This window comes from Myotis lucifugus, unplaced genomic scaffold (assembly GCF_000147115.1).
Source record: "Myotis lucifugus unplaced genomic scaffold, Myoluc2.0 scaffold_71, whole genome shotgun sequence".
NCBI classification, from domain to species: domain Eukaryota; kingdom Metazoa; phylum Chordata; class Mammalia; order Chiroptera; family Vespertilionidae; genus Myotis; species Myotis lucifugus.
Window position 1 is genome coordinate 485,107 of NW_005871119.1, and position 15,080 is coordinate 500,186.

Below are 15,080 nucleotides of genomic sequence, written 5' to 3' on the forward strand. Positions count from 1 at the left end.
AATCACCTGCCCCTCTGGCAACTATCAGTCTGTTTCCTGTATTTATGAGTCTGTTTCTGTTTTGTTTATAGTCTTCTTTAGATTTCACATGTAAGTGAAATCATACAGTATTTGTCTTTCTCTGACTGACTTATTTAACTTAGCATAATACCCTCTAGGATCCACCCATGCTGTTGCAAATGGTAAAACTGATGTGAGAGAGAAACATCGATTGGTTGCCCCATGTATCTGCCCCAACCAGGGATCAAACTCCCAACACTGAACCCCCAACCTTGGTATCTGCTTTGCCTGGGAACTGAACCCCCAACCTCTTTGGTATGGGACTATGCTCCAATCAACTAAGCCACCTGCCAGAGACCTTTGAGCATTTTTAATTTGGATTGTTTGTATTTTTTGAGTTCTTTATAAATTTTGAATATTAATCCTTTATCATATGTATCATTGGTGAATATATCCTCCATTCAATGGGTTGTCTTTTCTTTCTTTTTGATGGTTTCCTTTGCTGTGCAAGAACTTTTAAGATAATGTAGTTGCATTTGTTTATTTTTTTTCTTTTGTTTACCCTGCCCAAGGAGATTTGTTAAGAGAAATGTCCAAGATTCTACTGCTTATGTTTTCTATGATTTTTATGGTTTCCAGCCTTACATTTAAGTTTTTAATCCATTTTGAGTTTTATACTTGTATATGGTATAAGGTGATCTAGTTTCACTTTTTTTTGCAAGTATCTGTCTAATGTTCCAAACATTTAATGAATAGACTACCATTACCCCATTGTATGTTCTTGCTTCCTTTGTCAAATACTAATTGACTGCTTTTACATATTCCAGGATTTTAATTCTGTCCAATGTACTATCTACTACTTAATTCTCAAATGTTAAAATAATGTCATATAAGTGAAATGTTTATTTTTAGTACTTTAGAAATGTCAGCATATATGTAATGTGAATTCAGCACAAAAATAACATCAGAAACCTCTAGCTAGACAAATCATATATCTTGTGTGACTGTAAATTTAACAGCCTTAATATCCTAATGTCACTATTTATTTCTAATATAGAACACTTTCTTGAGCTTTCAAAGTCACAAAGTAACAAAATTTTCACATATATAACCTAGTAAAAAACAATTTATGAATTACATTTAGAAACAAACTATTTAACCTATCATATCATAATGAAAAACTAGTGAACTTAAAAACTTTTCATTATATCCTTGCTTTGTACCCTGAATAGCTAGCATTTAAAAGATAATCTGTACTATATCATCATGGCTGTCTAAATATGGCTACAGTTTTAATATCATACTAATTTTTCTTTTCACATAAAAATACCTTTTATAATTATTTAAGAAATTTAGGCAACAAGTCATTACCTAAACAGGTGCACAAAATGTTGCTTTTCTACTTACCCACCCAATATTGGCCCTTTTTAATTAATGAAGAGTTGAAAATTAGCTTGTCCAGCAGGTCATCAAATGATACAATTTTGTTCAATATCTTTTCATTATAACATGGATGAGATGCTGTAGGAACTTAACTGTTGTTTATATCAATTAGCCTATGGTAAAATTGGTTTCATTATAGTATGTTCCAAGAACCCACAGTCAATGTTAAGTGAGGACTTACTGTACTTGCCAAATGCTTTACCAAACAGAAAAATAAAAAGTATAAAATGGTTAAATACATACCCTGGTCCTGTTGATATTTTTATTCTGCCTTCTTTCATTCCATACAAATGCAATGGCAGCCATAAAGTGAACACCATGATTCATTGAAATGGGGCCCAATAATTCAAGAATTTGCTGTCTCAAGTTCTAAAACAAGCAAATGACAATTGAATTAAAAAGTATGAAAGCATTAACAACTAACCTGCACTTTCAGTTTTTCTTGAAGTAATGTATACAGTACTTTTATGTTTTACTACCTAAACAACAGTAGAGGAAACTTTAATTATGTTAATATATGCAACCATAGTCATTTTAATTCTAAAACAGGGGTGAGGGAGAGGGAAGGGGAATCCTATAAAATGACAACGAATCAGCTAAATGCAAGAGTGTAATCAGTGTGATGAGATAACAAAAAAACACAATATAGTTGACCCTTGAACAACAAGGGTTTGAATGACAAGGATCCACTAATATGTTAATTTTTTCCCCAATAAATACTTGCACTATTTTCCATCTGCATTTGGGAGTCCATGAATGTGAAGGACTGATTGTATGCACTGTTCTAGGCTATTTTATATAGGAAATTTGATCACCTACAGATTTTGACACCAGGGGAGGTATCCTGGAATCAAACCTCCATGAACATTGAGGGGGGAAAAATTTGGGGGCAGACAGAAGTTACTCATGGATTTTCCAATGCACTGGGGATCAGTGCCCCCAACCCATGAGGCTCAAAGGGCAACTATACATGAAATTCAATTATGTTTTATGTAGATTCATTATTAAAAGGGAGAGGGGTCTTACATTTTAGTAAAATTGAATAAAATAAAAACCACAGTTTAATCCAAATATCAGTACTTAGACAAAATTTTCCTCATGATTCTAACCCTTCCCCTTTTCCCAATTACAAACATGTTCCCACGACTCAAGTCTAGGAAGTCAGGTCTAGATAATAGAGGAATGTCAATGTGACAACTGACATAGCATAACACACTTTTAAATATTCATATAATTTTCTTCTAAATATAAAGTAGAAAAATTGGAAAACATGTAACAGTATTTTTAAAACAACCATTAATTCCATCATTCTGAGATTATCACTATTAACACATGAAATTTATTCCTTTTTCTGAGAGAAATTTATTTTCTTTACATGACTGGAAATACAGCATTTGTTCAACTAAGTAACATCCCTGTTTCACTAAAATTTTAAGCATTTTTCTACCCACTAAGAATTCTCAAAAGTACAATTATTAGTAGCTACATAATGTAACACTAAAGAATAATTTACTTAACCATTTCCTTATTTATTGTTTAGAATCTCTCTGTTTGCCTTACAAATATACCTTTGCATAATTTTTGATTACTTTAAAATTCATTACTAGGTAACTATAAAAATTTTAAAGCCCTTTGAAAAGGAACAAAGTTTAATATATATGAATAAACATCAAAAACATTATGTCATATAAAAGAAGCTAAATACAAAAGATGAAATAATGCGTGGTTCCGTTTATTCAAAATGCTCAGAAGAAGCAACTCTACATATAGAGAATACAGATTAATAGTGTATGGAGGTTAGGGGGAGGAACACGGAGTGACTGAAAATGGATATGCGGAATCTTTCTGGTAATAGATATGTTTGAAAAGTAGAGTGTGGTGATAGTTTCACTACTCTTCAAATATGTTTTAAAAAATCACTATATTGCATGTACTTTAAATAGGTGAAGAATTTTATGATGTGTCATAAAGTTATTTGGTAATTAATTATTCAATACATTAGAGTGCCATACATACTACTCAAATTATTCACAAATTCTGAATATAATCTCTGGGAAAGTGCTAAAACAGACTCTTGAGCCCCAGGTGAAGTGTGAATTTCTAACCTTTGTGGCTCCAAGATTAATAGTGGTAACAGAAGCAGATGCAGCAACAGTCATCTTTTCCGAAGAATCAGCCTGATGCAGTATGCTCCAAAGCAATGTCACAGAGGACATGATCATATGAAGGATTGAGAGGATTCCTTTGCGGGCTTCATACAAGTGTCTGTGGTCTACATTGACCCAAAGCTATTAAAGTTGGGGGAAAAACATATTATCACTTACTGAGGCTTTTAAATGGGGACTTGTATCTCATAATCTTTTTTAAAAAGTAAAATATTTGTGCAGTCTTACTTGGAGATATTGTGTAGTAGGATCCAACAAACAGTAATGGATAATGGCTGTGATCCCTTCTAAAAGAATAAGAATCATATCTGGTGGAATAATTGATGCCATCCACAGAGGCCTGAAATAAAATGCATTCATTTGAACATAAGTTCTGAGAAACAAGTCCATATTTTATTAATATTAAATGTCCAGCATGTTCTAAGAACATAGTAAGTGCTCAATAAAGATTACATAAATAAATTACTAAAATAATAAATTGGTTAATAAATTAGTAGCTTTTATGGCCTAATTTATAAAATAAATGAGTCACATTATACGTACGAAAGTTGTTTTTGGCTACGACATTCTATACAAAGTCAATGCCAGTAAATCTTCAGCAACTGTATAGGGCAGGCATATCAATATTGAATATAATACCGGCAGTTTTCTTATATTTTACATGTAGTTGCTGAGGTTATACAGGAGACAAACTAGAAATTAGTCTACTAATCATCTGGCTCATTTGGCAGACTAATTTTAAATATGTATCCTCCAAACAAGAAATAAAATCAGATAGAAAAAGATTTATAATTTTAAATTAATTTAGTGTGAAATTAATTTGCCCTTAGATAACATTCAGATAAAACTAGGGAAGCCCTTTACTGGGCTATTACTTTTGCCAGCTCAGAGCAGAAGAACGGAATTAATTTCAGCCCTTAGACAGTGATGGCGAACCTATGACGCGCGTGTCAGAGGTGACACGCAAACTCATTTTTTTGGTTGATTTTTCTTTGTTAAATGGCATTTAAATATATAAAATAAATATCAAAAATATAAGTCTTTGTTTTACTATGGTTTCAAATATCAAAAAAATTTCTATATGTGACACGGCACCAGAGTTAAGTTAGGGTTTTTCAAAATGCTGACACGCCGAGCTCAAAAGGTTCGCCATCAATGCCTTAGGAGGAAAAAGGCCTGTTTAAACATTCCTTATCTTTCCCAATCTTCATTGTTTAATTATTACTCCTCAAGCTAAATTTTCTCCTTTGTGAAAATAACATACTATTTGTAACCTATCTAGTGATACCCACTAATTTATTTACTCAAATTGTGACTGACATTCTGTATGAGTAAGCAGTTATATATGTGATGAATGTCAATTATAACAAAGTTAAAAATCAACTCTTACCTACTATCAGATAATCCTGTTTCATATTTGTACTGCTGAATTAGATTATCTAAATTTCTGCAAAGCTGTAGTGTCACAGAAACAACCACTCTCTGTAGAACTTTTCCCATGTAAGGCAGAGTAGATGTGATTAAACCAATCCATTGTGGATGCATCTTACAAGCACAGTGTTGATGTAAGGCCCGTATCACTGCACAGAGGAACATGCCTTGGCATGTGATTGGCTGAGCGTGCAAATACTGAAGAGAAGTCATGGGCTGATGGGGACTGATGTGTTCCAGATCAGAAACAACAAAATCAAAACCTGTTTCATTCTCTTCAGGGACAGTCATTACCCAGTGTTCTAGAACAATGAGTCTCTGAAGAACTTTAAGAAGTTGTGACTGGAGTGTGCTACCATTGTCAAACTCATCCTCTGAGAAATTGATAAGGCTGTCCTCTGAGAAACCTTCTTCCACAGCAATCACATTCTTACCTGCCATCTTTTCACTATGCCATTTCTGTGCACTAAAGATAGATGACAGCAAACAATGAAGAATTACTTTCTGAACTTTGCACTTAGATAACATATCAGAGATAAAACTAGGGAAACCCTTTGCTGAGTTTTCTATTACTTTTGCCAGCTCAGTAAAGAGAAGTGTCAAAATTTCTATGCTCATCATCTGCATATTTCGATTGCCTATTAAATCTTGTGCAGTGACCTTGACATGAGTTGGGTAATGGCTACGCATGTAATATAAACAGAGGGAAATGAGAATTTCTATGTACATAGAACTCCTGAAGTTATGATTTGAGTCCACTGGAATGTGACTATAAAAGTCTTTGCCCATAACAGAAATCCGGTGTCTGGCCAATAGATTCTGAAGCAGAGATAACTGAGGGGTATACACATTATTTATACTAGTGGTTGAAATGGCATTTACAAAAGCAGTAGGGTTAGTTTTCAATATGGCTTTGATGGCAGAAAAAGCATAAAGAGTCCTGGATGAGTCATACAACTGGAGATACAGGAGCACATGCTGATAGAGAGGATGGATGTTGAAACTGGGAGATTTCCGTGATCCTGGAGAACCCATGTCACTCTCGATTTCAGAAATGTCTCCCTCTCCACAGCTATACCAGTTCTCTAAATCCAGACCATCACTAAAAAACACATTAGTTTGTTTGAGTTTTTCATTTGAAGTTTTTTTCTTGTCGTCATCCTTTTTCTTGGCAAGTTTTACTTTAGGTTTTGCTCCTGGCTGTTTGCCTGACTCCTTAACGATTGTTTCTTTCTCTGAGACTTTTTCTGATAATTTTTCTTTGAAGCTGAACTGAATACTACTGTGACTCCTCTGTCTAGATTTGGTTTCTGTGGAACCAACAGAAGAGTCATGGGGGGTATGTGTGGTTTCGGAAATACAAGGTGAGGAGCTATTTCTGGAGATTCCAGTTGCCATACACTCACGGCCATCTTCTGCAGACACGGAGAGAAACTGAGAACTTTCATTACTCAGCGAAGTACTCTGACTCTGCTGAGTGGACTGATCTTCACTTTTAATCGGCTCCTCGCCTGGATCCACATCACTGTGCTTTGGGGGCATAGCTTCAATTTCTAACTGAGAAGTAGTTGATGCTGATTCTGCTTCGAGGCCACTTACGACTTTACATATCAGGTCAAACACTACCTGCTGAACATCATCATCTGGGGAGCTTGCGTTCAGCATCTGAGAGTCCTCTTGGGCATTTACATTTTCAGGATCAACTTCGTAACTCAGGTTGTCCCCAGCAGAGGACTGTGAACATCCAGAGTCAGAACTCTGAAGTATTTCTATCTGTTGGTCTGGAAGATCAAAATCAGACACAACCATTGGAATTGTCTCACTGCTGGTACTTAGAAGGGAAAGTCTGTCACTTAATGGATTGACGGTGAGACTAAAGTTCTCTATTTCGTCCACGGTAAGCGGCTTTTCACCATTTCCTTTAGATGCAATGAGTTGTATTTGGCTTACTGGTATATGAAAAAAATAGTAAAGAAGAAAAAATTTAAAATAATGAAAATGTAGAAATGTACACTGAACTCAAGAACTTTAATCATTAATTTCAAAACCTACTTATATTTTACTATTAAAATCATATTTTATTACTATTTTACACTTTTTAAATTAGAAAATTATATAGATAACTATTAACTAGAATTTAATAAACACAATTCAACAATAGAAGGCCTATTATTCGATTGAATTAAACTTAAACAGAAGAGCACATTTAACACAGATAAAATATAAAAATTTGCCCTCATCCCCAAATAAGACATCCTTTTTTACTGCAGTTCAAAATTTTAGTGTTCTTTTCCTCCCTGTGTTATGCTAAAGAGAAGTACAAAAATACAACCTCCTTGATTCTGATAAAATTCAAAAAACGTTTATGAATAATCTAGTATGAGTAATGCCCTAAACCCGTGGTCAGCAAACTGCGGCTCTCGAGCCACATGTGGCTCTTTGGCCCCTTGAGTGTGGCTCTTCCTAAGCCTTAGGAGTAACCTAATTAAGTTTATAACAATGTACCTACCTATTTAAGATTTAAAAATTTGGCTCTCAAAAGAAATTTCAATCGTTGTACTGTTGATATTTGGCTCTGTTGACTAATGAGTTTGCTAACCACTGCCCTAAACCAAGAGACAATGAGGGTGAGAGAAGAAAAAGACAACATTGTTCCCTCCAAAGAGCTTAAAATCAGCGGGGGGATCACCAATACATTAATCTATTTCTATGCTTTTTGGAGAGCATACTACATTGATGGAATTCTTTCAGAATGGATGGAAGGCTTAGTTACAAATGAATGGTACCAACCAAATGCTATCACTTTCAGGGAACGCATCATGATACCACAGGTGAGGTCTGAGATTGATTTCAGAGGAGAGGTGAGAATTCAGCAGACAAGCTGGAACTGATGGTATGTAAAGCGATAATACATAGGAGTTCTGGCAATTAGCAGGGTAGGGCATTTTTTAGAAGATTCAGGGAAAGAAGTGGAAAGGAATCTAGAGAAAGGAACAAAGACTCTAGAAACACACTAAAAGTGAAATAGCAGGATGGTTTAGTTCTAGCTTCCATCACTTACCAGCAGTGAGCCTTTGAAATAGCACAACCTTCTAAGAAACAGCTCCCTGCTCAGTATAATTACTTTTATATTGCTGACCTCATAGGGTTGTTGAGACACAAATGATATAAGTGAGAGTTTTCTGTCCCTTTCATATAATAAATTAATCCAATACTGTGTTATAAAGGGCTTCACCCAACAGTTTGTAGAGAGTAATAATAGTATTTGGGGGAGTGGTGATAAGAGATCAACCGAAGGACTTGTATGCATGCATATAAGCATAACCAATGGGCACAAGACACTGGGGGGTAAGGGAGGCCGGGGGAAGGTCAAGGGGGTAAAAAAAAGGAGACATACGTACTACTCTTTGTAATACTTTAAGCAATAAAACAAAATTTAAAAAAATATTTATCACTTAAAATATGCCAGTACTACACTAAACATGTCATAAATATGACTTGAGAAGTGGGTTATGATTCCCATTTTACAGATGAGGAAAATGACTCATGAAATGTAAATATGCACTATAAGCTTACTATACATTCCTAGTGAAGTATCTGCAGAGCCTTGTAGGACTAGGATTGCAAAATAAAACTAAAGGTATTTCCATCAAAACTGAAGGATGTCTCTGACCAATGCTGTGCTGATTACTCCTTGAAAGAAGAGTCAACTGAGAAGAGATCCAACTCCTCTAAGAGGGTCACTGACGAAGCACACACAGACATGGCCCACATGAGCACTGCTAGTGCATGCAGAGGGGAGAAAATAAGCCCATGCAAAAAATCTCACATTCAATTCTCTTGTCAATCACTGTTGTGTTCAACTCTCACTTTATTTTAAAAACTTAACTCTAAATAGAGCTGTTCTACTTGCATGTGATATTCACCATTGCTACATGCAAAATTTTCCATGAAATGCTTGTCACTTTCTTCTCCAGGATAACAAGCCTTATTCCAATAACGTTCTGCTTGAACACGCTGCACTGAAACCCTCTGAGTTTTGGGATGAAGCAGGAGCAATAGCAATGGCTCCAAAACTCTTGCAATATCATGTCTTTGTAGAACTTGGTTCAGCCAGGCTTGTCCCACAGAGCTGGTAGAACCATCGATACTGTTAAGGCTATCTAACATGATGAACAGTGACCTACAATAAACACAAATAAGTAAAGAACAAAATGCCTACTTTTACTGTGACACTCTTAACTTTTCTAAAATTAACATTATAAGTTGTGTTTCTTATTTTGAATTAACCATTTTAAACTAGTCATACTTCAGGATAACTTTGACCACAGCATTTTAATAATCTTAATCCCACAGTCTCAGTAGGTACAATAGAAGGAGAAAACTGTCTTTTCCCTTTTTGTAGATACTTAGGTTCTTGAAATTTCACAAGCATACATTATTCTTAAGATAAATAGTAAAGAATAAAAAAATTTTAAAAGGCCTTACAAAATTGGTCTTGTTTTAGCAACATATTCCTGTCACCAAATACTGAACCCTCTCCAATTCAAGTCAATGTTACCTCTATGCTGGTCCATGCTCCTCTGTTCCCATTCTCTTTATGAATCAAAACTATGCACTTAATTCAAGGCATGAGGGATGGTTTGGATCAGAATACCCATGATTCAAACCTGGGCCATTCATTTTATCTCACATGTGCTCTTGGGCAAGTCACAACTTCTCTGGGCCTTCACTGCTCACTTGTACGATGAGGAAATGTGGTCGTCAAACTAGAGATGGTATTTGTAAAGTTTCTAGACCTAGGGCCTACTCTGTTATAGAAGTTAAATAGCAGATCATTTAAAGATAGTGATGCTGCTTGAAAAGCACCAGTTGACATAAAATTCAGTAGAGCAGACATGTGATCTGAGCTGGGCTTCAGACATAGATTTGTGGCCACCTCTATGAAATCTGCTGGTGAGACTATATGAATCTACTTTTAAGTGGCATCTACTTGGAAGTCAATGCAAATCTCATATTTGGGGAATGAGTCATCTAAATAGGCTAGACAAATTTCAGAACCACTCTCAGGCACCTATAAGTTCTTTGAATCCATGAAAGCGATTTGTCAGTATTTTAGCTTTAGATTTTAATAAATACCAGTGCAGGCAAAAGATTGAGAGTAACTGCTAGAGAAACACTTATACAATGTATTGTTTATATGTCATGTTACTGAATTTGATTACAGATTCAAGAAGGCTGTCTCCACTGCTGTAATCCTGATACCTGGCATGGCACCTCTCACATTATAGGGACTTGATAAACAGTCATCCAATAAATGCGGGACACTGGGTGCTCCAGGGCAAAAAAGGGCAAATCTGGCAGATAAATGAAATCTGGTAGATACATGAAAATGCCATGAATTTTAATGTAGCTTAGATTTTTAACAATAATTTATAAGTTCTATTTATAAAATGTGTACATTGCTATTGCCTACCCCTGCCAAACTAACCAAGGAGTCAAGAAAAGAGGCATTCAGATATCTGATGATAAAATCTGAATATAAAATGCAACCAACCTGTCAAAAGAACGTGCAAAAGATGAAGACTTATTTATATGGAGGTCCCTTGTTAGATGCCAAAGAACTGCAAACTTTGCATGCGCCTCCATCTTTATTTTCTGAGGAGGAATATAAGAGATTACATTATTTTACTTTCCTTTGAAGATATTCAGTGATTTTAGTAAAAATCAAAGGAGCTATTTAAGAGAGAATGTTATGTTCAATGCTCATGATACTCCAAAACACTGCAATAAACTATTTTTTCATGGAAGTAGAAACATAGAAAATACCTAAATAAATACAAAATATTAAACATAAAGGATCACCTTATGCTGCCTGATTATTATTCAATTCAGAGAGGTAATCAGTTTACTAGCTTATTGTAAGGAAAAGTGTTGATAATGTGCATGCCTCATGATATTCTCAGTATAGGAAGTACTTTTCCCCCTCATTTTGATATAAATACTTAAGTAGTCAAAATTGATTTTGTTGTACTATACAATTTACTTTTGCTCCCAGAAATTATATATTTATCCCAAATAAATTTATCACTTACAAAGCTGATTTATTTGATTAAAAAATTTAAACACCTACAACATTATTTGTACAAGAAAAATATTACACTATTTTTGGGATTATTTGAATAAGATTTAAGTGTTAAGATAATAATGAATAGAACAATGTAAAAATAAATTATTTAGAAAGACCAGCGTTTGGTATTAGATAATGAACATGTATTAATGTAAATCAAGTAGAAATTGTGATATTATTAAAATGTTTATAGTCTTTCTCTAGCACTTGTAGAATCCTTCAAGTAAAAGCCCCCCTAAACCTGGGACTGTTTAAATTGCTTGTGATAGGTCAGAGAATTGCTTGCTTTTTCTGTGGGCATAATAAATGCTTTTCCTATAAACCCTGTGTTTATACATCAACCAATACAAACATGTAAAAACAAAGTAAATAATAAAGGTACTTTAACTTTTTAGATGGCTGTGAAGTATCTTTATTCAGGACTTAGTATTTCTTTACAAATTAAATGTTGCACAAGTAAACAGGTATGTAATTTGTCCTAAATATATGTAATGTAATGTAAAACAAAATTTAATTAAAATATAAGGCTTTATTTAAAATTTTATTTCTGAACAGTTTTGAAAGAATGTGTTGCAGCTAAAATAGAATTTTAACATTTTTCCTGGTAATAAACTTTTCATTCTTTTTCATTTTCTTCTCCGTTTGCCACTTCCCTACCCTGCCAAATGTTTCATTTACTCAACACAATGCCTTTTTGTTTTAATCATGTTTCTTGTTGTTGTTAGTTTTTAAAATATATATATTTTTATTCATTTCAGAGAGGAAAGGAGAGTGAGGTAGAAACATCAATGATGAGAGAAAATCATTGATCAGCTGCCTCCTGTACGTCCCCTACTGGGGACAGGGCCCGCAATCCAGGCATGTGCCTTGACCAGAATTGAACTCGGGACCCTTCAGTCCACAGGTCAATGCTCTATCCACTGAGCCAAACCAGCCAGGGCAACACAAAGCCTTTTTGAGTATGACCCATTCAAACTCACTAGAATTGAGGCTTTATTCAATTAGGGCAATTCACTTCTAAAAGCTACGTAATAAAATCTTGAATTTATATTACAGAACCGGTGCAGGAAGACCACATACTTCATTAAGTTACCTGGAAGAGATCAATTAGAATGTGTCCCAACTTCCTCTCAGACTCACTCGTAACTCAGACATCTTTACTCTAACTGACCTATGTGTCATGTCCTATACATTAGAATACAAAATCCTTATTTTGGGTATGTAATGTAATGAAAATAATACAATCTCACATATTAGCATTATGTAGCTGATAAATGTAAATGACACATATTATTTCATTTCCCATGTATTAATGTATCCATCAGTACCACAACTGAGGCCACTGAGGCCTCTTGAAATGAGTCTAGAACTTGGACCAGCAAAAAACTTAATCATCACTACCCATAGCTGGTGTCCTATACCAAGAAATAAACCCAGTATTTGATTTTGGGTTACTTGATTTTTCATTGTACTGATGCTTTTGTAAAGAACTTTCCTCTAAAAAGAATAGAACCTTTATTTTAAAAACATTAAAATCACTCTGAACAAACCTCTATTTTCTCTTATTCAGATACTAGCTGCAATCATTTTCATAGGGTTTCCCAACTTTACATTTGTTATAATAGGAATGGGGAGTGGACACAGGATAAGAGAAGTCACCTTGTCTTTATGAGTTAACTGCTGGCTTATCACATCTTCACAGATGCTGGAAGAAGGAACCAAGTTATGTAACTGGTAGAACAGCTCCACACTCTTTTGGTGGTGCTGAGGGGTGCTATCTCCCAGCTGGTCCCATAGTGTGAAAGCTACGTGCTGTAGAAAAAGAGATAAAGGTAACAGTATTATAAAACCATGAATGAAAACTCATTAACAAACTTCCTACTGGTACATACAAGTCTGACGGCCAGAACTTGAAGGTCTTTAATACTCATTATGACACTGGGATGAGATTTAAAAGTGTACCTTTCACCTACCTACTGTCATTCAGGCCCTTAGAACCTCTGATGATAGTCCTTTAATAATATATATTTTAAACATCAGACATGTAAGCACTTTCTGCAGAGCCAAAATAAATCCCCATTTCACTATTTTAATGACATTTAGTAAAGTGATGCTAGAAAACATTATCCTTAAAAGGGAATAACTCCCACACTGAATACTTAATATTTACAGTGATATGTTGCAAAGTGAAATAGCCCAAATACCCAAACTACTTAAGGCATATAAAGTAGGTCATCTGTATTTCAGAGCTCCATGTATGTGTTAACACAGCACTTGCTCTATGACAGTGTTAAAAAAAAAAAAGTACAACCCCGTCCGTGCCTCCAAAAAAGAAAAAGAAAAAAGAAAAAAAAAGTACAATCATCAGGGTTTATGACCACAACCTTATAGAAATCAATTTTAATCCAGCAGCAGGAACTATCTGGAAGGGCACAATGACTTGAAAGCAGATAAAGAAATGTTTAAATTTTTTTATGTATAAAAAAAACCTGCTTAAGATGTAAAACAATGCAAATACTAGGTATACTTGATGTTCTTTCTATATAGAGAATATCATTTGTACTGTTGCAGAAATTAAAGACTACATTTTTCCTAAATGTCGTCGTACACCACAGATGATAAGCAAACAATATACAGTCAGAAAAACTTTTCCTAGGAGTTTTGAAGAGCTAAGTTGTACAAAGCAAAGTGCCACAACCACTTCATCTGGAAATAAGTTTTACTCTATAGAGCTTTCCTTTTTCCGTTTTAATTTTAGCTGAAATTATTTCCTCCATGGATTTAGTGCTTTAATAATTGCCTTTTATTTACCTTAATATTCCCCTCATCCTTATCTTTTTTCTCCACACAAAAGTGGGAACAAGATGGGCAAAGCAGTACACATCAAGTGTATCTTTTTCTATATAGTACGATATTAAGGTGTTAAATTAAGCCTGATTATCATCTTTAAAGTCTTTTTTTAAAATATATTTTTATTGATTTTTTACAGAGAGGAAGGGAGAGGGATAGAGAGCCAGAAACATCGATGAGAGAGAAACATCGATCAGCTGCCTCCTGCACACCTCCTACTGGGGATGTGCCTGCAACCAAGGTACATGCCCTTGACCAGAATCGAACCTGGGACCCTTCAGTCCACAGGCCAACGCTCTATCCACTGAGCCAAACCGCTCAGGGCTCATCTTTAAAGTCTTTGCCATGCAAACTAGGTCAAGTATCACCTTAGTCATGTATGTAGTTAGAATTTACCTTGAAAAATTCAGTCTTCTCAGCTATGTACTTCAGATTGCCCGGAGTGAGGGGCGGTCTAATAACCACAGCTACTCTTCCCTGGTTTGGACTTAAGGGTTGCACAGGTTCCACACTGTTGATGTTTTCCCCAGTGACCATGACCACAGACTGAGTCAATCCCACCAGGTCCATGACTAGTGAGATAGCGACACTCTGCACACTGAAATCACTTGCTTGGTTGCACGCATTCATTAGAGTCTGGAGCCACAGTGGAGGCTGCACATGCTCACAGTCTGAAACAAAAGATGGAAGCCAACACAGTTCATCACACTAAACCTTCATACATACTCTAACTCTCCAGTTAATTTAAAATAACAAAGCTCCTCTACTTACTATCTTTAGGTCTTGATCTGTTAACAAAACCAATGGCTTCCCAACTAGACTAGAAAATACAGCAATAACAAGACTGTCATAAACTTGTTTTTCATATGTAGTTTTCTTATGGCAAGTCATACAATCTGTTTTCCTGTACTGAGATTGTGTATTAGTCAAACATTATGTAGTAATCACTGAACTGTGTGTATACATAAAAATTTACATGAAGGTAAATACATATACTAGTCATAATAAAGAAAACCAGTGAGAAAAACAACAGTGGATCTAAATATTAGATTCATTGTCTC

The 15,080-nt window shown here is 35.0% G+C and overlaps 1 protein-coding gene across 2 annotated transcripts in view; it reads right to left on the minus strand.

Moving 5' to 3' along the window:
- The window catches only part of DOPEY1 (dopey family member 1), a 52,934-nt gene that overhangs the window by 27,092 nt on the left and 10,762 nt on the right, over positions 1-15,080 (minus strand). For both annotated transcript variants that reach the window (XM_023755180.1, XM_023755179.1), the window contains exons 4-11: positions 14,416-14,690; positions 12,829-12,981; positions 10,597-10,697; positions 8,966-9,222; positions 4,999-6,988; positions 3,837-3,948; positions 3,549-3,731; positions 1,687-1,812 (exon numbers count right to left, since the gene is read on the minus strand). In XM_023755180.1, the coding sequence (XP_023610948.1) occupies positions 1,687-1,812; positions 3,549-3,731; positions 3,837-3,948; positions 4,999-6,988; positions 8,966-9,222; positions 10,597-10,697; positions 12,829-12,981; positions 14,416-14,690 (3,197 nt within the window). The remainder of the gene's footprint in view (positions 1-1,686; positions 1,813-3,548; positions 3,732-3,836; positions 3,949-4,998; positions 6,989-8,965; positions 9,223-10,596; positions 10,698-12,828; positions 12,982-14,415; positions 14,691-15,080) is intronic.